The 25,556-nt window shown below is 36.1% G+C and overlaps 1 protein-coding gene and 1 pseudogene across 2 annotated transcripts in view; one reads left to right on the forward strand and one right to left on the reverse strand.

Moving 5' to 3' along the window:
• The window catches only part of LOC145291034 (uncharacterized), a 199,304-nt gene that overhangs the window by 147,341 nt on the left and 26,407 nt on the right, over positions 1–25,556 (forward strand). Inside the window, exons 4-6 of the mRNA XM_080136540.1 lie at positions 3,280–3,557; positions 7,859–7,986; positions 20,414–20,595. Coding sequence (XP_079992666.1) covers positions 3,280–3,557; positions 7,859–7,986; positions 20,414–20,595 — 588 coding nt within the window. The remainder of the gene's footprint in view (positions 1–3,279; positions 3,558–7,858; positions 7,987–20,413; positions 20,596–25,556) is intronic.
• LOC145291254 (histone-lysine N-methyltransferase SETMAR pseudogene) lies at positions 118–19,150 on the reverse strand (annotated as a pseudogene). Its single transcript, XR_013869369.1, has 2 exons — positions 19,075–19,150; positions 118–646 (listed from the first exon to the last, which is right to left on the reverse strand). The product of XR_013869369.1 is annotated as a histone-lysine N-methyltransferase SETMAR pseudogene (transcript).

Here is a 25,556-nt window from a genome sequence, read left to right on the forward strand (position 1 = left end):
GCAGTACTTCACTGTAAACGTTTGGCCCGGATTCAAGAAACTGATGGATGAGACTGACCGCAGACAACCAAACAGTCACTATGATCTTTTTTTAGTGCCATTTCCGCTCTGGAAAGTGTTGTGGAGCTTCGCTAGCATCCAACCACTGTCAAACGTCACCGGTTGTCGTAGAAGATCCACTTCTCATTACACGTCACAATCCGCTCGAGAAATGGGTTTTTTTGTTGCGCAGAAGGAGCTTAGAAGACACCTCAAACCGACAATTCTTCTTTGTCTTTCAATTCATGTGGTACCCATTTATCCAACTTTTTAACTTCCCTATTTGGTTTAAATGGCGAACGACTGCTTAGTGGTCGACCTTTAGTTCAACAGCAACTTCTCGTGTGGTTTTGCGAGAATCGGCTCCAATTAAGACTTTCAAATGTTTGTTATGCACCGCATTCGACCGGCCGCGACCATCTTCATCTTCAAAGCTTTCGTCACCATTGCGAAATTTCTTGAACCACGGTTGTGCCACATGTTTGTTAGTGGTTCCTAGGCCAAACGCATCATTGATATTACGAGCTGTCTCTGCAGATTTTCCGTCTAGTTTGAACTGGAACAAGCATATCCTGCAGATTTGAATCTTGTCCATGCTGTCGAAAATCTGCAAAAATGAATGAGGAGACTAAGAACAGTAACGAATAACACGATTCGATAGAGCAAAAAACGCGCTTCAAAATGATATATAACATGGTTATGTATATATCAATAAATTAAATCAGAAATCATTTATAAAGTAACATATGTGAGGAAAGGATATTGTTTTTGCACCAACCATATACTTAATAGATTTTAATGTGAAACGTTTCCTCATGTAATACTATTTAAAAACCCACGACATAAAACGCATTTTAATCGCCTATACTCTTTTTTTTTACATAGGCATCACCACATTATCAAGGCCAAGAGGCCACTCAAGGATAAGGGTTAAAGAGTGTACAGTAGAAATTGGACATTATAGTAATCATTAGTAATGAAAATTTGGTAAAGTTGATAACTTATATGGAACGGCTCACCAAGAACTTATTTACGTTAGACTTGAAGACAACTATATTGTAGTCAGCCGGAAAGCAGGAAAACGGAAGACAATTCCACAGGCGTGCAGTTCTAAGAAAAAAGCTTTGTTCATGGAATCTACGTTTAGGTTTAGGCACAGATAAAGAGTGGGGGGAATTATTGATAGTGTTTACAGCTAGACGAGTGTTTCTTGTGAAAGTTTGGCGAGGGGGGACCATAGATTGAAGCTCATTCGAACACTTTCCATGAAAATAACGATACATCAGAGACAAACTCGCAACATCTCTTCTGTGAGATAAAGGTTGCAAGGAAGAGAAAAGGACATCTCCTACGAGGCTACGAAGTCTATTTTGAACTCTATCAAGGCAGGACAAGTCCTTTCTAGCAGCTCCTGCCCAGATGTGGCAACAGTATTCCATCCTTGGACGTACCTGGCTCTTATATAGATAGTGAATAGCATCAGCAGTGAGATATCTACCGGATCGATAGAAAGATCCCACCATTTTTCCAGCGGCCTTGCCAACAGATTTGATGTACGTGTTCCATTTAAGATCAGGAGTAATGGTCAAGCCAAGAAGTTTGTCAAAACTTGAGGCCTCCTGAAGACGAGAGCCATTCATTTCAATTGATGTCAGATGTGGATCAGAATGTTGATGATGTAAAGAGAGAAGCTTGGTTTTAGATGCATTAAAAGTAACCAGCCATTCTTTACCCCATTGTACTACTTGCTCAAGATCAGAGGAGAGAGAATTGGAGAGAACTTGGTCGTTTACTGTCTTAGATGTGCTACCATAAATGGTAGTGTCGTCAGCATAGATGTCTACAAATGATGTAAGGATGTGATTTGGAAGATCATTAATGTAGATCAGGAAAAGAGTTGGGCCCAGGATGGACCCCTGAGGGACACCGGCATTAATACTGTGAGCTTCTGATTTTTGCCCCTCAACTACTACTCTTATGAACCTATCAGAAAGAAATGATTTAATAATTGAGAAGACATTTCCAGCAATACCATAGCTAGAGATCTTATGAAGTAAACCTTTATGCCATACCCTATCAAAGGCCTTAGATATGTCAAGAGCAATTGCCCTAGAAAGGTTGCCTCCGTCGAGAGATTTGCTAATCCTATGAGATATAACTGTAAGCACATCTGCTGTAGATCTAGCAGAACGGAAACCATATTGAGTGTCACTAAGAAGGTTATTTTTGTTGAGATGGTTGATTACTTCTGTATTTAACACATATTCCAGCAACTTACTCATGACGCACAGGAGACTTATTGGCCTGTACTGAGAGGGTGATGAGCGATCACCTGAATTCTTAAATACAGGACATACTGATGGAATTTTCCAGGGAGATGGGAAACTATTCTCCTTAAGACAACGTTTAAACAGTTTTGTAAGTATGGGCGCTAGTTCAGGTTGAAGTTTTTTGAGTACTATCATTGGAATACCGTCAGGGCCAGTTGCTTTACTGGAATCAAGGTTTTTGATTAGCTTGGCAACATCTCGTACAGATATACGTATATCACATAGCGTGTTTTCTGATACAGGAGGAAATATTGGGGGTTGGCGGCCTTGGTCGCAAAGGGTAGAATTAGCTGCAAAGTTCTTGACAAAGAGTTTGGCTTTGTCTGATGCTGACGAGATTACCTCAGGTCCATTGATAATAGTTGGGATGGAGCACACGCTTCTGTTCAGGATTCTGTTTGCTATTTGCCAAAACTGGTGGGAACCAAGCCGCTGCTCAGCTACTTTAGACTTAACAGATTGAGCATACAACTCTCTTGCGTTCCTTATTACTTTCTTACAATGGTTGCTGGCAGTCCTGAAAATGGCTTTAGTTTCCATACATCTATTACGTTTGAAGCAGTGGAAAAAGTGATTTCTGTGCGCAAAAGCTGAGAATAAGATGATAATCTTCAAGTACAATGTTGTCAAATTCTTGTCGAGCCATCCTATTATTGCCAATTGATAACCCAATCAAGCTTTATCTTTTGGGCTACTTTAAACGGTGATTTATTAGTAATTTCTGTTCATTGCTATTGTACAAGTAGAATTAGCATAACGAATGTTCATTGAAACACTGTCGCAACGCAGAAAATAATGCAGAATATTTTTTCCTCTTTAAGATTATGCCACGAACAAACGGTTAAATCAGCGAAACATTATGTGATGTCAAAAGTCAAATCGATGCCAACAAATCAAACTTATTTTTCAGTTATTCCCTCATCATAAAAGGTTCCGTTTCACTACACTTGGATGCTTCCCAGGCCCGGGATGACATTACCTCTGCGTCAATATCTCCACTAAAAGATGCAGATACTTGTGACGCCTTTACCCAGGGGACCTCACGGTTTGTTCCGAATGTCGAACGTCGACAACATCGACCGCGTCACCCGACAGAATCTACGAACTGCAACGGCGTCACGGGACACAGATACGAGAATAAGAAAATAGGACAAAGTCCAAAGTCGGCGAAATTCCTCACCACTTACGGTAAGCGATTGTTTCAGTTTCTTACAACTTGAATAGCCGATAGTAAGATTTTGTGATAATTCAATCTTACGCGGTTAAGATAAATAATCTAAAAACCGTTAAAAAGTTAAATTATATCCATCGTCGAAGAATTGAGAATAAACATTGAGTATCAAATCCAAGTCAAAGATTTTTGGATTATTCACCTCGTCCCCATAGGGGCCCTGTCAGTGGGGAATTAGAATACGCCGACTGCCCCCCCCCCTGCAGAGGGTAAAAGTCCCTCAATGGGGGTCCTGGATATGACTTTAAACTATATCCAGTGATGAGATCCCCCAGCTTGTGGGCTTTGGGAAGTGTGGAGCCACCCTTTAATTACCATTGCTCCTAGGTCCACTCTAACCCGGAGTGGTAGTACCTGTTAGGGTTCAAACTATGGGTTGAATAGAAACCGACGTGAAAACAATAAATATATTCTATTAAATTTTTTTTCTTCAAAATCTTTGAATTCGGCATTAAATAACCCGAAAAGGGTTGATGTGCCGTAAAACAAAAACAACCAACCAATCGACCCCATAGGATTGAATTATCACCAAATGATGGATTTCTATTAAGACTGTTTGAGACTCCAAAAACAAATACATATTTTCCTTCGCTTCTTGATTATCACAAAAGACTATACTACACTTTGGAACTACCCATTTTGGTTTGATTTTCTTCTTTTTTCTTTATTCATCTTGACATTCTACAAACGTTCTTTTGCATTATATGACCACCATCCAAAAAATGCAGTTTCATAAAATACTAAAACCGGCAAATTTTTGCTAATTCATTTCTTTCCTCTGAAGAGAAGAATCTTGCATTCTTTGAAACTACGCCGAATAAAGATATATTAACCGTCTTTATTTACTGGAGGTATTTTGTAGAAAAATAAATTTTACATGTAAATTTAGTAACGCAGTGGATGGAGACGTTGAATCACTACGGTTCCAGGTGAGAATTGTCTGAAGATAGCGGTTTCAGTCCTACCCAAAGCCGACCAGAGGTTTAATTGGCCAAAAACATGGTGAGACGACAACTATGGATGGCAGTAATTGCTGAGAATGCAGTTAAGAGATTAAGAGTTCCTATCCCGTCGCGGTTACCATCTAACGAAATCCAGAGGAATAGTTGGCCGAAACGTGGCGAAACAACATCTAAGAAAGATGATAATAGTTCACAATAAAATAAATTAATAAACAACAGTCATCTCAATAATGAATTCCAATTAAAATAATATATATACCATTCGGTACGGACCCAACCATCGAAGATCAGATAATAAATAAATGTGGATTTATAAGACCAAAAAATCAAACATTGATCGCCTTTCGGGGCCCGTGGCGCAGTGGATAGAGACGGTGAATCTCTACGGTTCCAGGTGAGAATTGTCTAAAGATGGCGGTTTCAATCCTACCCAAAACCGACCAGAGGCTTACTTGGCTAAAAACATTGTGAGACGACAACAACTATGGATGGCAGTCATTGGTGGGAATGCAGTTATGAGATTCGGAGTTCCAATCCCGTCGCGGTTATTACCTGACGAAGACCAGAGGAATAGTTGGCCGAAACGTCGTGAAACAATATCTCAGAAAGATGAAGATAATAGTATGCAATAAAATAAATAATACTCATCTCAATCATGAATTCCAATTAAATAATACGAGGGGCATGCAATAAGTAATGCCCCTGACCCACTTCTAGTTGTCTGATCTAGCTGAAATTTTGCATGTGTAATGATTTATATCTCTACGGGTTATGTGGCAAATTACAGCTCTGAACTAATTGTGGTTTCTGTTTTACAGGTGTTTGAACCGAGTCAGGTGTGAAATGGAGCCTATTGAATGTCGAGCAGTGATCCGGTTTTTGTATTTTAAGGGATGCACACCACAGGAGACTTTTGATGAAATGAAAGAAACTTATGGTGATAATGCCCCATCATATGCCTTTGTAAAACGCTGGCATCGTGAATTCAAACTTGGTCGGAAGTCTGTGGAAACAGCTCCCAGAAATGGTCGCCCCCCTTCTGCCATTGATGAGGCATCTGTCCGTCAAGTTGAGGCTGCCATTTTGGAAGATCGGCGCATTAATATTCGCCAAATAGCCCAAGATGTCAAGATTAGTACAGGGTCCGTGGAAACTATCATTCATGACTATTTGTATATGCATAAGGTGTCTGTAAGATGGATTCCCAGGTTGCTCACACCATTCCAAAAGCGAGAACGCGTCGAGTGCTCGAGGATGCTTTTGGAGATGTGACAAGAAGATGAGTCAAAGTTTTTCAAAAGACTGATTACACAGGATGGAACCTGGGTCCATCACTATGATCCAGAGACCAAAGCCCAGTCAATGCAGTGGAAGCACTTCGACTCGCCACCTCCAAAGAAGGCAAGGGTGCAGCCCTCCACTGGCTAGGTCATGCTCACAGTCTTCTGGGACCAGAACGGAGTAGGGATTCCTGGCAAAGAGTACCACAATTACAGGAGCCTATTATGCTTCACTTTTGAAGAAATCAAGGGAAGCTATCAAAATCAGGAAGCGGGGCAAGATCAGCAAAGGCATCCTCCTCCTGCAGGACAACGCTCCAGTCCACAACTCGCATGTCGCCAGATCAGAAGCACGGGCGTGTGGTTATGAAATCCTGCTCCATCCTCCCTACTCTCCTGACCTTGCAGCCTCTGATTTTCACCTCTTCTCAGACATGAAGTTGTTTTTGAAAGGAAAGCATTTCCCAGATGATGCAGCCTTGATTTCTGAAGTCACGTCGTGGTTGGAGGACCAACCTGGGGTGTTCTACAAAAACGGTCTCCAGAGCTGCATCAAATAATGGGAGAAATGCATAACTCTGGGTGGTTTCTATGTAGAGAAAGACTAATAACTGTGCCAAGTTTCTTTGCTTTACTACTATGGGAAGGGGGTCAGGGGCATTACTTATTGCACGCCCCTCGTATATATATAAATTTAGGTTTACAGTTTTCATTTATGCTTCTTATATATATATATATATGTGTTACGAATGTTATATGAATAGGTTACGCCCATGCGTACACACATCTATAGTATTCTGTTTTATTTCTATATATGTTTTTGCCGAACAAAACCTATTTTTATATTTTTAATTGTTGTCCACATAAGTACACGTTTGAAGCTTATGGAATTATTAATGCGGAAGATATCTGTTCAGCCAGGTGTACGATTTGAAACCCCGGACACGAGTCACTTATAATTTAAATCTGAGCCCTCTAACCCAAATACCAACTTCCACAGTTATATGACAGCCCGATAAGTATTCATATTTATGTCATATAGAGCGGAAAATATAGCAGTCACCGTAACAAAGTTCCAAAAATCACGTGGACAGAAACTTCGCATTTAGGTCAGAGTAGATAGCTTATTCTATTTCTATTAAAGATGCCCGTCTGAAAAGGAGATATTAATAATTATTTAATAATACTTATGTTTTCCATTATTATAGTATATGTTTCAAATCATCAGTGTAGCAGCCGCTCGTACAATTCGAACCATCAGTTAAAAGTGGCATGTGCCTGATGATTCGAACTCTGACGTTCTCTTTCTCAATATATATATATATTTTTAAAATATAATTATCCACTGACACATGTTTCGTCGTCTACGACTCACTAAAGTGGCTGACGACGAAACACGTGTCAGTGGATTATCATGTTTTAAAAATAATACATATACCGCTCCCCATTTGGGGGCACCAAAATTGGTCAAAGGGAAAATTATTCCCAACTCGCATTTAGGTAAAAATCTACTTTCGTATAATTCATTTTAAAACAAGTCTCGCAAAAACAAATAAAAAAAACACACACACACACACACACACACACACACACACACACACACACACACACACACACACACACACACACAAGCAATCATACTTTAATGTGATTGATAATTTGTGTAATTATATAAACAAAATATCGATACGACATTCCTTCAGTCTATCGGGCTAAATAGGGTTCTGTATAGTTCCAGAATATCCACCTTCCTAGGCTTTGCCTTCTCTGAGAAAAGAGGTTCTTGGGTTTCTAATAATGTCGGGGAATGCCAGCGGGTCTGCTCAGGCATATTTTATAGACTAGAGTGCGCCTATAACAGTGCAATACTTCTCAAAATAATCTTATATCTCGTTTCCATTTTTCCAAATTATTTACAGTTAATCAGTTCAGGTTTGATAATTTTGTTTTTTGCGTTTATTCTGTGGTTGTAAGAAATTGTTCTCTGTTTACGACACGAAAAAAAAACTTTTATAGGTATTGGAGAAAGCCTTTTCGATTGGTGTATGTTTTCCGATATGAAGCCCGCGGGAGTAACGGCCATCTGTACCCAGACAACACATTTGCTATTCATTGAAAATGATTCAATACCTGACAGTATTCGGGTAAGTAACTATATGTATGAATACGTATACACATAAGCAATTATATATATCTATAATATAAAGCTGAACTTGTGTGTGTGTGTGTGTGTGTCTGGTCACGAATAGGCTCCTATATGGTTGTACTATTTTAAAAAACTGATTACATATAATGATAGATGTATCGAGGATTAGGAATGGGTATGTTTGATCTGGCAGAACGGTGATTCATAAAATTGTGAGGTCTGCGTTCGCGATTGGCCCCCAAAGTATGGAAAAAAATGAAAAAAAAAAAAAAAACGTTTACCAGTGTTTTTGACATCGATGTACATAATAATACTGTGATAAGTATGTTTCAGCTTAAATAGGGATGGTGTAATAAAATTGTAGGGTCAGCGTTCGCGCCTGTACTCCATGGAAATATGGCACAAACTTTAACAAAGATTTTTCATATCTATCTGCGTAAGTATACTTTGATAATTATGTTTCAGTTTGAAGAAATATCGTATAATAACATTATTGGGTGTTTGTTCGCACCTGACCTCCATAGAATATAAATATGTCACAAGGTTTAACAAGGTTTTTTAAAAGGGGTGAGGGTCCACAATAACACCTTAACTTTAATCGTAATTCACGTTAGCTTTTATTTATCTTTTTAGTTGAATCATATTGTGTTGAATAAATTAACCTCATAAATTCACCTCATAAATTCACGTTCTTATTAAAGTGAAAGCCGTAAAAAAGTCGGAACTTAGACAATTCTCGACACAAATTTTGCATAACTATTTTTTTCTTTTTCATTTGCACAGGGCACTCTTTCGAAAATAGATAAATAAATAATAAAAAAAATAAGAACGTTACTTGTTATTGTGTCAAAAGAAGGAAAAAAATTTGCTCACGTGATTACGTGTCTTTTTATAAACATTTACATAACCTTTTTACTTTTATTTATATATCTGTTTAAGCTTTTTTTGTCAGTGTACTAGAAGGAATTCAGTTGATTACATCCATCTCTGCGTGTTCTTTACAATAGTACAACCCTGAATCCGACCGCAATACTACACCGTTCAATACTGTAAAACTGAAACGAAGCTGTTCTGCTTGAAAAGGGCGCCATTTTCTTCTTATTCAGATTTATATCGATTCTTTACTTTAAAAAACTAAAATAATTACGTGTTTACTTTTTAATATACCATTTTGCTGTTTTGGATTATTTTACTAAAGTAAGTAAAGCTTCATTATTTTTCAAAACTGTTTTTGTTTCTTTGTTTTTCGATATTTCGTCGATATTATTTAGTAAGAGTGTTTAGCAAAAAAGCCAACAAACGACTACCCGAAAAAATAAATATACAAGAAATAAATGTTACCATAGTCAATAAAAGTTAAGTTCATGTTTTTTTTTGTTTTGAAATATTTTTTAATGGTCTTTACTTGAAATAATTTCAGCGAACGAAATTTGAGGCGATCACTACTTAAATTAATTTTTATATAAACTACACATGCCATAATCGAATATTCCTCAAGCACAAAATAACGGAAAACATTAAAATATGTTTATAAATATTCCTTACGTTGACTGAACTCTCTTAAATTGTTAACACAGAATACTCAGGTGCCCCTCCTTCAAATTGAAAACGGGGCTCTCCATTTCAAAGTCACTGCCATTTTGATTATTTTTAAACCGGTTCGTGAATTAAAAAAAAAGAAATTTTACAAACTACTTAAAAAAAACCCAATTAACTTTTCTACAATAAAACTAACTTTTATTGACTAGGTAACATTTATTTCTTGTATATTTACATTATTATACATATAACATTTTCTCTTTGTAAGGAAACATCATTTTGTTGGTCACTCTTGGCTACGAATGGAAACAAAGTTGATATAAAAAATATATTTTCGCGAAAATTATCTTTACTTTCATCATATTTTGCTTAGGGTAAACTTTTTGAGTATCAAAACCTATCTCTTTACAACCCCCTCCTTTTCATAACCTATCATACTTTCATCAATCACAGTTCATTTTCTGTAGGATGTTTTTGAACCCAGTCGACGACGAGTACTTCTGCAAGTATATATATATATATATATATGCATATAAGTAAGTATATGTTTGCAAATAACTAAGTATATGTTTGCAAATAACTAAGTATATGTTTGTATATTAGTACATATTAATGAGCATATGTATCCGTATGCGTCTGTTTAATGCATATTTTGTGTTTCATAGGGCGTGTTGAAGTATACATTTTTGCTAATTGTATATTTTTAGAATTTAATATTTTTACTTTTTTACTTTACTTTATACTATTATTAAGAACCAGCAAGGAGATGTGATGTTGCCCGGATTGAATGAAGATTAACGAATGTTTCACATCCCCAAATTTTTAGTCATCGAAATCGATAAAAAAATAAAATTGATTTATTGCCTGCTCTAGTTGGGACCAATCGCTGTCCTCCGAGAAGAAGCGTTACATCCATCCACGCCGTGACTTAGTCTACAATACATTATGGTCTACACTGCATTATAGTGAACCTACTGTTAATTTTATGAAATCATTTTTATATATAATGGCTTGCATTAAAGTTTAAAATGCAAAAGTCAAGTATTATGAATGCATATTAGTAAGTATATGTAAGTATATGTACCGTTCAATTGTGCTCTAAACAGAAATCTCGGCAGTTCGAATGGAATTGTCTCCCTTTATAACAGATAAAAACATGCTGTTCACCTTCCATCAGGCATAAAATTTGATTTTCTTAGCAAACAAAAATTCATGATTAATTTCGGAATGTGATACCTTTTTTCTAATAATTTTTCATACTTTCCTATTTTATTAGGTTGAATTCTGGACAAAATTTTCTAATTTAATTTCAAAATAAATAGTTTCTGTTTAAAACAGACAATATTTATTTTTTAAATTAAATATAAGTATGACTAAAAAATTAAATAATTAAAAAGCATTTTTAACCGACTCTCGGTATGTGTAGTAAAGTTAAAATTTATTTATTTAGCAAATCTCATGTCTAAAATAATGGCGAATGGGATTTTTTAATAAGTTAAACAACAAAGTTTCATATTTATGTCTTAAAAAGAAGGGATCTAATTTCAAAGAAATTATTTAAAAAAAAGGCATTTATATAGTTTTTAATGCAAAATTACAAAATATACAAAACAAATAAAACGTTTAAATGTAAAAAAATAACCGTTTTGTAAAGCAGATATGGGGATGTGCAGTTAACAACTATAATAATAAAAATATGGTAACCTTTTACCTAAATCAGCTGCTCCAATATATAAGATTCTGCCTTTGTAGGAGACTTCATGCGAACAGTTTAAAAAAGATGTCAAAAACAGAGAAGACAATTATTTTAAATTTTAGTGAAAGGTCCGGTTTCGTATATAGATTTAAGGTCCGGTTTCGTATATAGATTTAAGGTCCGGTTTCGTATATAGATTTAAGGTCCGGTTTCGTATATAGATTTAAGGTCCGGTTTCGTATATAGATTTAAGGTCAATTGATACTGCACTCTCAGTACACTCTTTTTAGCGAAACTTTTCTTTTAAACAGATTTTTTACATTCTTAACCTAAGTGTATGTGGCGAGGTTATGCAACTACACGTATTCACCTAAAAACTAGACCGCCCAAAATCACTGAGCAAGATTTATCTTTCATGGCATGAATGACTCTCGTCTTGGAGAGACTCCATGTTATTACCTTGACCTTTCTCCCCATCTGAAAGGGAACACGTACATCAAGGTGGCTGGAAAAATGATGGGATCCTTCTATCGATCCAGTAGATATCTCACTACTGATACAATTCTCTACCTAGATAAGAGCCAGGTACGTTCAAGAAGTGAGTATTGTTGCCACATCTACAACCCCTTCTCACAGAAGAGACGATGCTGCATCCTTATTTTCATGGCAGGCGCTCATCTGAGCTCCAATCTATGGTTCGCCTTTGCCAAACTTTCACGAAAAACACTCGTCTAGCTGAAACCACTATCAATAATTTCCCCCACCTTTTATCTGTGCCTGAACCTAAATGTAGATTCCATGAACAAAGTTTCTTTCTTAGAACTGCACACCTATGGAGATGTCTTCCGTTTGCTTGCTTTCCAGCTGACAACAATATGGTCGCCTTCAAGTCCACTGTAAACAAGCTACTAATGAATACTATGATATTGCCCCATTGACTACTGTACACTCATTAACCCTTATCCTCGAGTGCCCTCTGGGCATTGATAAGTGGGAATTCCTGTGTAAAAAAATGACAATATTTCTTTTGTTAACTACTATAATTTAGAAATTAGTGTTCATTTCACATAAAAAAAATATGCGAAACTGATTTTCCACTGTCAATTCCAAAATATTTTTTCTGCTTGTTTTTCTTCTTACCATCGACTTTTTTCAGGACGATTCGTTCATCAACTTTTCATGTTATGCGCAGCTGACTGACTGTTTGATCTAATTTCAGTATTGATTTTGAAACAAATTCCACCAAATATAAAAATTAATTCCACCCCTTCCTCCCACATACATTGATTTAAATCATGCGACGCACAAGGAGATGAATATTTCTGTATTTTATTGGCCGTAAGTAGGTCGTGTTAAACTGAATTCAGTATAAATTCTTTAAAGTTTATTCGCATCATTTTGATTGTTCTGACAACTGTTCTCATCTTGAGTATAAATTTTCACAATCTTTTAATCAAGGTGACCTCCGACCCGTTTTAAGAACTCTGGAATCTTTCTGTTCAACTCGAAATCTTTTTGTCGAACTCGAAAATCTGCAGTGGATTCGGAGCGAAACCCTTTATTTAATCCACGGGAGTAGCATGCTCTCGTTCCGTCGTCCATGGCCGAATAGAAGTCCTTAAATAATTTGCTATTGTATTTTGAGTATAGCGCACACCGAGGATTGAACCCCCAACCTTCAGATTAAATGGATTAAATAAAGAGTTCCGTTCGACATTCCGTGCAGATTTGACAGGAATATTCCACAGTTCAACAGCGTGCACCTGAAACGGGAATAGTTTTAGAGTTCTAAACTATTGTATTATTGGCTTTGATAGCTGGATGAATAATAAAAATACATTGGAAATATACTCAAAACATTGCAATACCTCGCATATTTCACAATAAGTGCAATGACAAAATAGATCTCTCCAAATATTTTCCTATATTAAGAAGCATTAATCATGTACGCTAGACACTTCTCTTAGAAACATACATTTGTTAACCTAAACGCGTAAGTGCTCGTAAAATACTAGTTTTATTGAAATAAGACAATATACTATAGACAGAAACTTTAAAAAATAATTGTGCCGTCAAATACAAAAGATGTAATAATTTTTCGTTAGCAACTGGGGCGTATTAATTATTATCCGACATATTGGAAATTATATATCTTGAGATGTTGTCGGTCTTAATTCAATTTGATAAATTGTTTAAACGCCCAAGACTAGTATATAACGTGACAGCTGACAACTCTATCAAAGGGATTGCAAGATATGTTAACGCGTTTCCATATGTTTTTTTTCAACCACACACACACACACACACACACACACACACACACACACACACACACAATTATTGTGAAAATAAGAATCAAGATCAGAATAGTAGTCCGAATAATCCAAATAATACGAATTATTAAACATCATTAAAATAAATTGAGGGGAAAAAGTATAGTATTTAGTTTCTAGTTTTTTAAGACACATACACAAACAAAATTACAACATTACTTTATATATTAGATGCTTTCTATCATTTTATTTCTTAAATTCATCTACTTTTATCGATGCATTGCCTCTTTTGGAATAACTATTCTTCCAATCATTTATAAGCAATATATAAAACATTTTGATACAGGTTTTACTTCTTTTCAACCTCGCTACAATTTTGTACAACACCATACATACTATCCTCTCCTCACCCAAAAACTCAATGCATCACTTCTCTATGATATCAGTCTGCTTAAAATAGTTCGACATTTTGAGCGTTTTGTAGACTATTAAATCATCAAATCTCCAAAAGCGGACGTTTTCATTTTTTTTTATCTTTAATTTATGGCCAACCTTATGCTGAGAAATGCTATTTGATCCTTGCATGATGTTTGAAATAAACCCAGGCGCTTTCTCCATACATTCCCCTGACCATTACCTCTCTTATGATTGTGTATCTTCTCATTCTTCTTCAACCAGGAACTTATGTCCATTGGTCTAGGACAAACAAATCATTCTTCGTGGGGCAGGTTATCTCAGTATTCCATAAGAATCTTTCACTTAGTGATGCAAGCACAAAAATTGGTACAAATGACGTTCAGAACATACATTTTAAGAAAAGAACGTTTGTCATCAGAAAATTCAAGATGGCTGCAGAAGCAAACTTGACAAATTCCAATTGTGCTGCTTGAATCACCAAGTAAAAGATTGTTTCAGCAATCTGCCCCACTATTCTTCATCAACCAGGAAGTTATGCCCATTGATCCAGGACAAACAAATCTCAGCGCTTCCAATTGACAAATTGAGAAATGATTTTGAGGTTTGAGATACTGCGGCGGTGAATTATTCCATAAACATCTTTCTCCTATTCTTCAAAGATTAGTTTTCGGCAATCAAGTTCGGTAAATACGAAGAAGAGATTTACAGACTTGATGAAAACTTTTAATGCTTTAACAAATGAACAAAATTACCATTATTAAATGTTGATGTGAACTAAGCCACCGATTGTTATGGTTCATAGCACCCGCCCCGAGAGTTATACGCCTCAAATTCTCGGTCACAGAGTCTCAGGCAAAATAAAGTGTAACAAGTACATAGAATATGCTACCAAGAGTGGCGCAAAATGTAACCTCCATTTACCGGGCTAGAAATCCTTTCACACCTACCAGTATCATATATATGTATAGAAACACTCTTCGCCCATGGACAGAGTATTATTAGCACTTCTGAGACGATTCACTAATCACTGGCCTCTTTCTTTTAGGCAGGATTCAAAAATGAATTTCTAACAATATGCCTAGTGATGCCCCGGTTAAGTATGAAGAGACAATGCATACCCTCTGTAAGGGTAGGTTCGCATGTAATTGTGAGGCAAGGGTTGAGTCCAGTGGCAAGGAGAAGGGCTAGACGACTGTAAGCAACGCCGAGATAAGTAGAGAGCACACACAGTACCCGGAATTCCCAAATGGTCACCTATTTTAGTACTAACCAGGCTAAACGTCTTTTAATTTCAGTGATATAACGGGAACTGATGTGTCAACGTGAATTAATGTGCCTAGTGCTGTCTGCCAAGATCCCACCTCTGCCGTATCGCGGTAGTGTTGAATCTGTGTTTGAAACAGTGTGAATGTTTGCTTACTTTTACAAATACCTCCACGGAATGTACTCCGACGAACTTACTGCACTAACACCTTGCAGCGGAAATACCTATGATTCACATAACTATTACGTTGGTGCAAAAATAATCTCGTGTTTTCTTTGTCGTTCAGCTTCAAAAGATCATAACTCCTTTCGTAATAAACTATATTAATCGAAATAAGAATCATTAGAATCGATACATTTTTGCCAACGAGAAACAAGTATATTTAACCTATTAGCATGGTAGCGATGTAGTTATTGAAGGCCGATTCGGCATCATCTCAGCTTTTGAAGCATTTTTCCCGCAGGACGTTGTCGAGATGCTTGAAAAAGTTATACTCCGTGGGCAAGAGGTCTGGTGAATATGGCGGATCAGGCAGAGTCTCGTAGCCCAATTCGTTCAGCTTCTGCAGGATCAATTGAGGAACATGCGAGCGAGCGTTGTCATGGAAGAGAATGGGTCTCTTCATATTGACCAATCTCCGGCACATACGTTGGAGCTTCTAGTGAATTTCGTCAATTTGTCGGCAGTACTTCGTCGTATTCGTTTCGCCCGGATTCAAGATGCTGTTATGGATGAGACCAGCCGCAGACCACCAAACAGTCAATATAACCGATTTTTGGAGCAATTTCAGCTTCCGGAAGTGTTGTTGAACTTTTCCGTCATCCAACCACTGTACCCAACGTCTCCGGTTGTCGTAGAGTATCCAATTCTCATTGCACATTACAATCTGCTCGAAAAATGGATCGTTTTTGTTGCGCAGAAAGAGCGTAGAAGACACCTACAAAACGACAAATTTTTGGTTATCGTTCCATTTTATGCGGCACCCATTTATCGAAATTTTGACTTCCCTATTTGCTTTAAATGACGAACGACTGTTGAGTGGTGGACCCCGAGTTCAACAGCAACTTCTAGTATGGTTTTCCGAGGATCGGCATCAATTAAGGCTTTCAAATGTCCGTTATCAATTGCAGTCGGCCGGCTGCGACAGTCTTCATCTTCGAGGTTCGTCACAATTGGGAAATTTCTTGAACCACCATTGTGCCACACGTTCGTTAGTGGTTCCTATCACGAGTCGTTTTTGAACTGGAACAATAAAATCGTATGGATTTGAATTTTGTCGCAGCTGTCGAAAAGCTTGCAAAAAATGAATGAAGCGATGGAGTGAAAGGTAACGAATAACACTATTCGATAGAACGAAAAACGCGCTTCAAAATAATATAAAATATGGTTATATATATATATATCTCAATGAATTAAATCAAAAATCATATATAAAAATAACATATGTGAGGAAACGATATTTGTTTTTGCACCAACCTAATAATAGCAAAATCTAACCTCTTCAAAGTAAAGGTACTTTAATACCGAAAGATTTCCTACTCTAATAGATTATTTCCGCGGGCCAATTGTCTTTAGAATGATACTCTCCCTTCTGTTTCTCCAGCGGAAATTTTATTATAATGCAAATAAAAAAATTCACGGCAAGTGCACATCTGAAGCCCAACCTATGCCCCTTTTCCAAACTTTCACAAAACAGTCGTTTAGCTGAAACCACTATCAATAATTTACCCTCATTCTCTATCTATCCCAAACCTGAGCCTGAATTCCATGGACAAAGCTTCTTTCCTAGAACTGCCCGTCTTTGGAACTTTTTTCCGATGGCCGGCTTTCCAGCTGACTACAATATGTTCAACGTAAACAGGTTCTTGTTGAACTGTTCCCTTAAGTAATCAAATTACACAATATTTCGACTACTAACGATTACTACGCTATTGTTTGAATGACTGACGTACACTCTAAGTTTTAATAACCTTATCCTTGAGTATTTCCGGGCCTTGATAAAAGATTACTCATTAAGTTGCTGGGTATCTACCTCGTTTACTGTTGAGTTCAAACTTTGTGTAATGACTAAAAATGGGCTGGACTACAAAAATTGAAAAGAAAAATGTTTTATAGTTTATTTAGAGGACGAAATATTGGCTCACTAATAAATAGGACATTGGGTACATGTGATATATTTTAGAAATCAAGATGTAATGCATTGAAACATAAAATTTACAAATTATGGTAACCAAAAACATTTGACACATATATTTACATTGCACTTTTTACAATAAGTTAGCTGTTTATTACTGCGAAAATCATGAAAATAAATTCATGCCTCACCGAACAAATAGAAATTTAACAAATCTCACAAAAATTTTAAGAGAAGTTGATGAATATAGATAGACTATATATGTTCACCAGAGTAATTATGCAGTAACCAGTACTATTATATATTATCTTATAGATTTAAAAGGAAATAGAACAGTGAGGTCTAATGGTTTAGAATTAAAAAAAATGATCAGGTTTTAATACATAAGGGAATAGTGCATTTAGGAAATTGTTTATATCTTTTTTTCGTAAACCTTTTTCTTTAGTTCAAATTCATTTTCACCAACCTATAACTGATGACATTTATTGTATGACACAGTATATATATATATATATATATATATATATATATATATATATATATATATATATATATATATATATATATATATATTCGATGTGGATGTTTCTCGAAAAATTTTTGCTGTTGGTTGTATTCTAGAAATTCATAGTTTATTTAGAGTATTCTACATTATGTTCTTTGCGTTGGTAGCTATACAAACCTTCAAATACATCTAATATCTACTTAAGATAATAATACCGCACATGCCTCATATTAAATGCAAGGAAAATATCCTACAAGTATTTTCTAGAAATAATAAACATACATAATACATAAGTATACCTCATATACACCGGACACTTTTCTTCTAAATATTCCTTTACTTACCTACGTAGGTGTATTTTAAAATCCAACTTTTATTGATATTCCACTAAAAGATAATTTACAGTTCACCAAGCCTTTTTATTCGTTCCGTTGAGTTCACTAACGTACGTCGATGACAATTATTGCATGAGGCAATATATTTACCTGTATTAAATATACGGGGTTCTTGAACATGTTTTGTTCTTAACATGTTTTAATAGTTTCTTACGTATTTTGTATTGTAAGAATTTAAAATTAAGTTTTAGGGTTGTAAACTATTGTATTATGGATCTTGGTAGCTGGACAAATAATTAAACACAAAACATAATTAAATCCAAGCAATATTCCACACTAAGTGCAATGACAAAAAACCTCTTAAATATTTTCCTAGACCAAGAAGCATTAATCATGTACGCTAGACACTTCTCTTAGAAACATACATGTTTTTTTACCAAAACGCATAAGTGTGCTTGTAAAATCCTAGTTTCATCGAAGTAAGACAAGAAACTATAGACAGAAATTTAAAGAAAATCATTATGTCTTCAAATACAAGAGATGGAATAATTTTTCGTAAGCAATTGGAAGTGTTAATTATTATCGGACATATTGGAAATTATATATCTTGAAATGTTGTCAGTTTTAATCTAATTTGATAAATTGTTTAAACACCAAAGACGAGTATATAACGTTACAACGGACAACTATGAAAAGGAATGCAATATATGGAAAAGCATTCCCATCTTTTTTCCACTATATATATAATGAATGTTTATTTTAAAAAAATGCTATTAATTTCAGTATATACCGTTTTTATTCAACGTGTTGCAGAAAAAAAAAACAAACAGAATAACGATTAAATAAGAATAAAGCTCAATGCATCTGTTTTATAGTAGCTGAGCATATATAGTCGGAAATTTTGTTAAATCTCAATGACTTACCGTTTTTCCACAGAGTAGGGTCGCTTTTTAGCTGATATTTTCGAAAGTCATCTCCTCTTTTTGATTGACTAGCCTTAAACATTCGTCAATTCCAGTGTGACGATGGGCGCAACAACAAAGACGTCACGTTTTTTTCCACGTTCTTTTCCTTCTTCGAGGTACGGGTTCGAGCCTGCCAGCCTACTAACGCGTTTTTTTTTCTCATCACACACCTCCAAACCCCCGGGCAACGCCGGGCACCCAACCTAGTTATATATAAGAAATATAATTTTACAAAATCCATAGTAGGGTTTATACAGTGCAATATAGGCTACAAAGCATTGTGGACTAAGTCACTGAGTGAAGGCATGTAAAGCCCCCCCCCCGTTGCACCGCGATGGGTCCCCAACTAGAGCAGGCAATCAATTGATTTAATTGAAAAATAGGCGATACCACCGATTTCGATGACAATAAAAATATGAGTTTAAAACATTCGTTGATCATTAAATCCCGGGCAACGTCGGGTCTCGCCGCTAGTATAAACATACATTAAAGAAAATAACCGAAGATAACATCATTGATAAAAATCGTCTCGTGCGGATGCTGGAAAATGTATATTTGGTATCAGGAGGAGCTTTTTAGTCAGAAGGTGATATTAACTGTCTGTTGCCAATGGTGACAGTAATAGTTCGTGTTGAGAAAGACATCACACAGACAGACATATTTGATAGGCTTAGCTTAATTTAGTTTAGGTGTTACTGTTCAAACGTCTATTTTTAAAAGGTGTGACGTATTATAGTTTCTGTACATTCTACGTCTGAAAAACTTCTGTATAACAATTTTTATCTATCAACATTTAATATTTTTGCTGATTTTCTTGCTATTAAGTGAGTTAAACTTTTGCAGATGACTCACAAGGATCGTGCCACAGGATTGTCTAGTTTGCATGAAGTTCTCTTTGTCGGTTTAAGCTCATTCGTTTCTCTGCAAGATTGCAGATTTTACACTGCCACTGAGAGAAGCGATGCTCAGCCGTTTCATGCGAAATTGGTGAAAATTTGGCTCAGAATACAGAATACGCTATTTTTGCTTGCAACACACAGAAGCAGAGACGACAAGAGAACGACGGATCCTGATCCTAGCTCGTCTTGGATGTTTTCAGATCCCTTTAAGCCGGATAGCTTTGAAACTACAACGTAGCTATCGCCTTACCACAGCGGGGAACGGTTGAATATTAGAAGGGCGATACTTCTGATAGAACGAGGTTTCAAAAAAAAAAAAATAATAAAATAAAATAAAAAAAGCACTCACACGTACGTTTCTGTACTAAACTGTTTTTTTTTCTGTGATTTATTTCCAGGAAGTTCTCAGAGAAGAGGTGATTCGCATGCGCATGTCGGTCGAAACACATCCGTTGTTTTGCATGGTCCCACAGCGGCTTCAAAGTTTAATCCTGGCGTGTATGCGAAGAGAACGCTACAGTTTTGACACGAACGTCGTCCAACAAGGAAGTCCGGTTGATAAGATTTTTATTATCCGAAGGTAAACTGTAAGTCTCAAAGTCGGTAAAATCTATTGACAATGTGATTCTGGTTTCGATAGCGTTAATTTATCACATACTAGCTGGGATACCATGTGTTGTTCCAGAATAAATAAGGTCTGTTCCGTACTTCTATTTCCACCCATGACTCTTTGCTTTATTATTTTTACTTCTTTAAAATTTCTATCATCTTCTAATGTAATATTTTATTTACACAGGGATCACCACTTATCAAGGCCCGGAGGCCACTCGAGGATAAGGGGTTAATGGGTATACATTAGTCTATGTGATTATAGCGTAGTAAACATAAGTAGTTGGAATTTTGTAAATTGGATTATTTAGGGGGGCGGTTAAGCAATAACTTGTTTATGTTGGACTTGAAGACAATCAGATGGTATTCAGCTGGAAAGCAGGCAATCGGAAGAGAGTTCCACATGCGTGCAGTTCTAAGAAGGAAGCTTTGTTCATGGAATCTACATTTAGGTTTAGGCACAGATAAAGAGTGTTGGAAATTATTGATAGTGGTTTTGGGCTAGATAAGTATATTTCGTGAAAGTTTGGCGAGGGGGCAACCATAGATTGAAGCTCAGCTGAGCACTTGCCATGAAAATAACGATAAAGCGATAGCGAGACAGGCCTGTAACGTCTCTTCTGTGGGAAAGAGGTTGCAGGGAAGAGAAAAGGGCATTCCCCCACTATTTCAGAGGAAATATTTTTTTGATTGAAAACATTCGTTTTTGATTTTTTTAAACAACTCCAACGTGGTATATTATGACTAAGACGCAATGACAGTGATTAGGGGATAGATTTATAGAGAGCCTTCTGAGTAGGGAGTAGTGGTGCAACAAAAATTTTCCGCACATGACATTTAAATTTCTGCAAGTTGGAATAGTCGAAGAAACATGGGGCAGGTAAGGAATTCAAGCGGATCAATGATATAAGCTATTAAATTAGAAAGCTTTCAAGCATCTGGGCGCATCTATAGTGAAGTGAAGATTGTATTGCGAGTTGAGTTTGTCAAAGGTATTTACTAGTGTTGGGACGAATAATCGAATCTGATGAATCGGACCTTTGATGGTATCGGAATGGGAAAATTATAGACTAATTTCCGATGCCAAAAGCAATTCTTTGTATTTTTATTTGATTTTTTTTAAAGCAAAATCTTCCATTGCTGATAATAATAATGATAAAATAAATATTTATTGATTTTAAACTCCCAGTAACACTAAACTCTGTAGATCATCCCCCACATCATGTTTGAAAAAAAAAATCTGCATATTTAACAAGAGTTGTTACAGTATTGGGGAAAATAGCAACTGTTTAGTTAAATATTTCGAGATTTACAAATAATCGGAATCGGTAATTCTATCGTAATCGGGATTTTGTACGGAATCGGTAATTGTATCGGAATCAGGAAAATATTAGAATCGTCACACCACTAGTATTTACATTAGACAAATGTGTTATTGTCATAGCAAGTACACATAGGAGCTTTTATCTCTGGTGCCTCCTTGCCAAACCTTCACAAAAAGACTCGACTAGCTATAAGCATTAACAACGATTTCCCCCACTCTTTATCTGTGCTTGAATCTAAACGCAGATTCCACGAACAAAGCTTTTTGCCTAGAACTGCCCGCCTGTGGCACACTGTTCGACTGGCCTGCTTCCTGGCCGACTAAAATATGGTAGCCTTCAAATCCAATGTAAACAGGTTCTTGTTGAACCGCCCCTTAAATAATGCAAATTCTCTCGAATCTATACATTAACGATTACTACACTACCACCTTCCAATCATTAACCCTTATTCTCGAGTGGCCCTCGAGCCTTGGTAAGGGGTGCCTCACTTGTAAAAAAAGTTATATTACTCAAAACAATGAAAGGAAAACATTTCAGTTTGGGAAATACAAAACAAACACTTTTCCATTTATTCATGTACACAAGTAAACATTAACAATTTGATAATCTTGGTACAAATATACTTATCATTTAAAATAACAGTAAATACAATAAAAGAGAAAAGGAATAAACCTGTTTCTGTAAAGAATATGCCGACAAGAACACAATAGCGACGCATAAACAACTCTTATCATAACCATAGGTGGAAACCCATGATTATTCACCTCGCTGAATTCCGTTGACTTCTTTTTATAAGGGAATCACCACTTATCAAGGCCCAGATGCCACTCGAGGATAAGGGTTAAAGAGTGTACAGTGGTCAAAAGGACAATATCACAGTAATCGTTACAAGTGTAAATTTGGTAAAATTGGATTACTTAAGGTGAACGGCTCATCAAGAATTTGTTCACATTGGAGTTGAATACAACCATCCTGTAGTCAGCTGGAAAGCAGGCAAACGGAGGAGAGTTCCACAGGTGTACAGTTCTAAGAAAGAAGCTTTGTCCATGGAATCTACGTTTAGTTTAGGCACAGAAATATGTGTTTCTACATAAAATATTATTCTTAAGCAGGACATTTGCTACAAGCAAAGCAATCGTTGAGTGAAACGAAATCCAAATACAATTAATGGCGTGACTATTTGCATATGAATATGAAAATTAGTAAACATTACTACTTATATCATGTATATACACACGTAGCATACAGAACAGATAGGGTGTTGCTATTGCTGTAATTTGAATTAATCTGAAATAAGGTCTTACCTACAAATGTTAGGCCGTGAAGTTGGAGTGATGGCATTCAGATAGAGTGCTTTTATCCATGACGATTGGTGGCTGTGGTCTGAAACGATACCAAAGACAAAATAAGTTGCTCTTCTGTAATCTACATTCAGGTAGCTATCGTTTAAATGTTATGACCTTCTCGTAATAAATACTTTTATCAAGAATTCCTCTTAAGTTTTAGTTTCGGTGTCGATTCAAGCTAATGCACCCAAGTCATATGGATATATTTTTTTATTTTTGAAATCGCAACTTTAAAATATATGAAAATCAATAGAACGTTACCTCTGTAATAATATATACGAAATCTAGTAGAATTAAAATATCATATTTAAGCGTATCTAACGAGCGGCAACGACGGGCATCTCTGCTAGCTTAGATAAATACTTTTTCAGTTTTAACAAAAGAGGTACAATAATATCAGAGCATCTCCATTTACGTTGAACATCTACAGAATGCCAACATAAATATATTACATATGAATGAGCCCCCTGTGGAATTTCCACAAGTCCTGGTTAAACTTTAAAAAATTAGTTCAAACCTCTTGGTGTAAAGTCTATAGAGTCCCGTGCAGACAATAAGAATGAGGAAAAAGAAAAAAATGGCCGTCTTTCTCTTTATATACTTGCGATATTGTTATCTCATATGCAGATGAGATGCTTCCGGTTGGACATAAAAAGCCCGATTTTTTCAGAGACGAGGTTGAGTTGGGATTTCGATACTAGAGTGGCAAGTGTCATCAGCAGTGCGTCGATGTTTTCAGTTTTGACAACATAGTGTCATGTTCTAGAGTTGAGTTTTGACAGCAATCTGTCGAGATTTGGAGTCGCGAATTTTTGGCAGCAGTGTGCCGAATTTAACATTTAATTCGTTTAACCACAGTGGGTATAAAGGTTATTTTCAATCGTTGAAGATTATTCTTAGAAACATTATGCGTGTGAAATGTGAAAAAAAAAATGCAGGACGAAAACGAAAATTTCCTACACTTTTTGTCACATTTCTTCACGTTTTTTAACAGACATGAACATTTTGCAATTTATGACTATCATAAATTGTAGTTTCATCTAATGCCCCAACCGGAAAATTCTAGTCTAGCTACAATTATAATTTGCTAATTTCTTTCTGTCCTCTGATGAGAACAAAAAGATCAGAATTCTTTGAAACTCCGTGGAATAAGGACTTTGAAAATTGTTTTCGGGAGTATTATGTCGAATAATAAATTCAATTGTTTGCTTTGGTTGTTTTAGGGCTTCTTCGAGTTATTTAATGCTGAATCAAGTTATTTAGGAAATTGTATTCATGTTGCATTCAGTTATTTTGTGGAAGGTTTTTATTCTTCAAGCTCTTTCTATCTTCAATCGCTAATTTGTAGTGTTTTGTTTGGTTGTGTAATCGTGGGTTTTATTATTTTTGTTTTCTGCGCCACAGAACATGAATGAGTTTTTCAGTGGGATAAGGAAAAGGGTTGCAGTATTAATGTTTTGTACATTTTTAGAAAACCAGTCAGGAAGTCGGGGAGATAGAAAGAGAAAAGGAAAATGGGAAGAAGGAAAAGTGGAAAAGGTGTGTTGTTTTTGCAAAGCATAATTAAGTTTTGCAAAAGGAAGTAGAAAAACAAAAAAAGCATTAATGTTAGGTGCATTTCGTCCTAGGAAGCCAATATCTTCAGACAGCCTGCTTTGGTAGCACCAGCAAATTTAATTGTCAATTTTAACTTACAGTTTTAATTTCTTTTCGCTATATATATATATATATATATATATATATATATATATATATATATATATATATATATATACACACACATACATACATACATACATACATACATACATACATACATACATACATACACATATGTAGAAATACGTTACCGCTCAAAGAGGCCCGAAGTAAAGAGTATTATCTTTTAAGTCAGATTATTATCTGGGAGAAGATTGGCATACAAGAGCAACAGAACCAATGACATATCCTTAAGGCACTTCACTGCACGCAATCGCCTCTTTGAAAAGACAACAATTCACTTGGACACGACAAAAACTATGGCGAAAGAACGACTCAGATCATTTTATCGCCAATGGATAAATCTTGTTTCGCCGAGTCGAACAAAATCCGAGTTTTCTCCTTCTTCAAATGACAACGTGACTCGAAAAGACACATGATATTGCTACTCTTCCTTTTTGCCTTTCTACTGTCTCCGCCTAAACAGACGTCATTCTTATAAGATTTAGCGGGAAACAAAAAAGAAAGAGAGAGAGAGAGAGAGAGAGAGAGAGAGAGAGAGA

Source organism: Euprymna scolopes, chromosome 12 (assembly GCF_053919585.1).
Source record: "Euprymna scolopes isolate OS-2025 chromosome 12, ASM5391958v1, whole genome shotgun sequence".
Classification (NCBI taxonomy): domain Eukaryota; kingdom Metazoa; phylum Mollusca; class Cephalopoda; order Sepiida; family Sepiolidae; genus Euprymna; species Euprymna scolopes.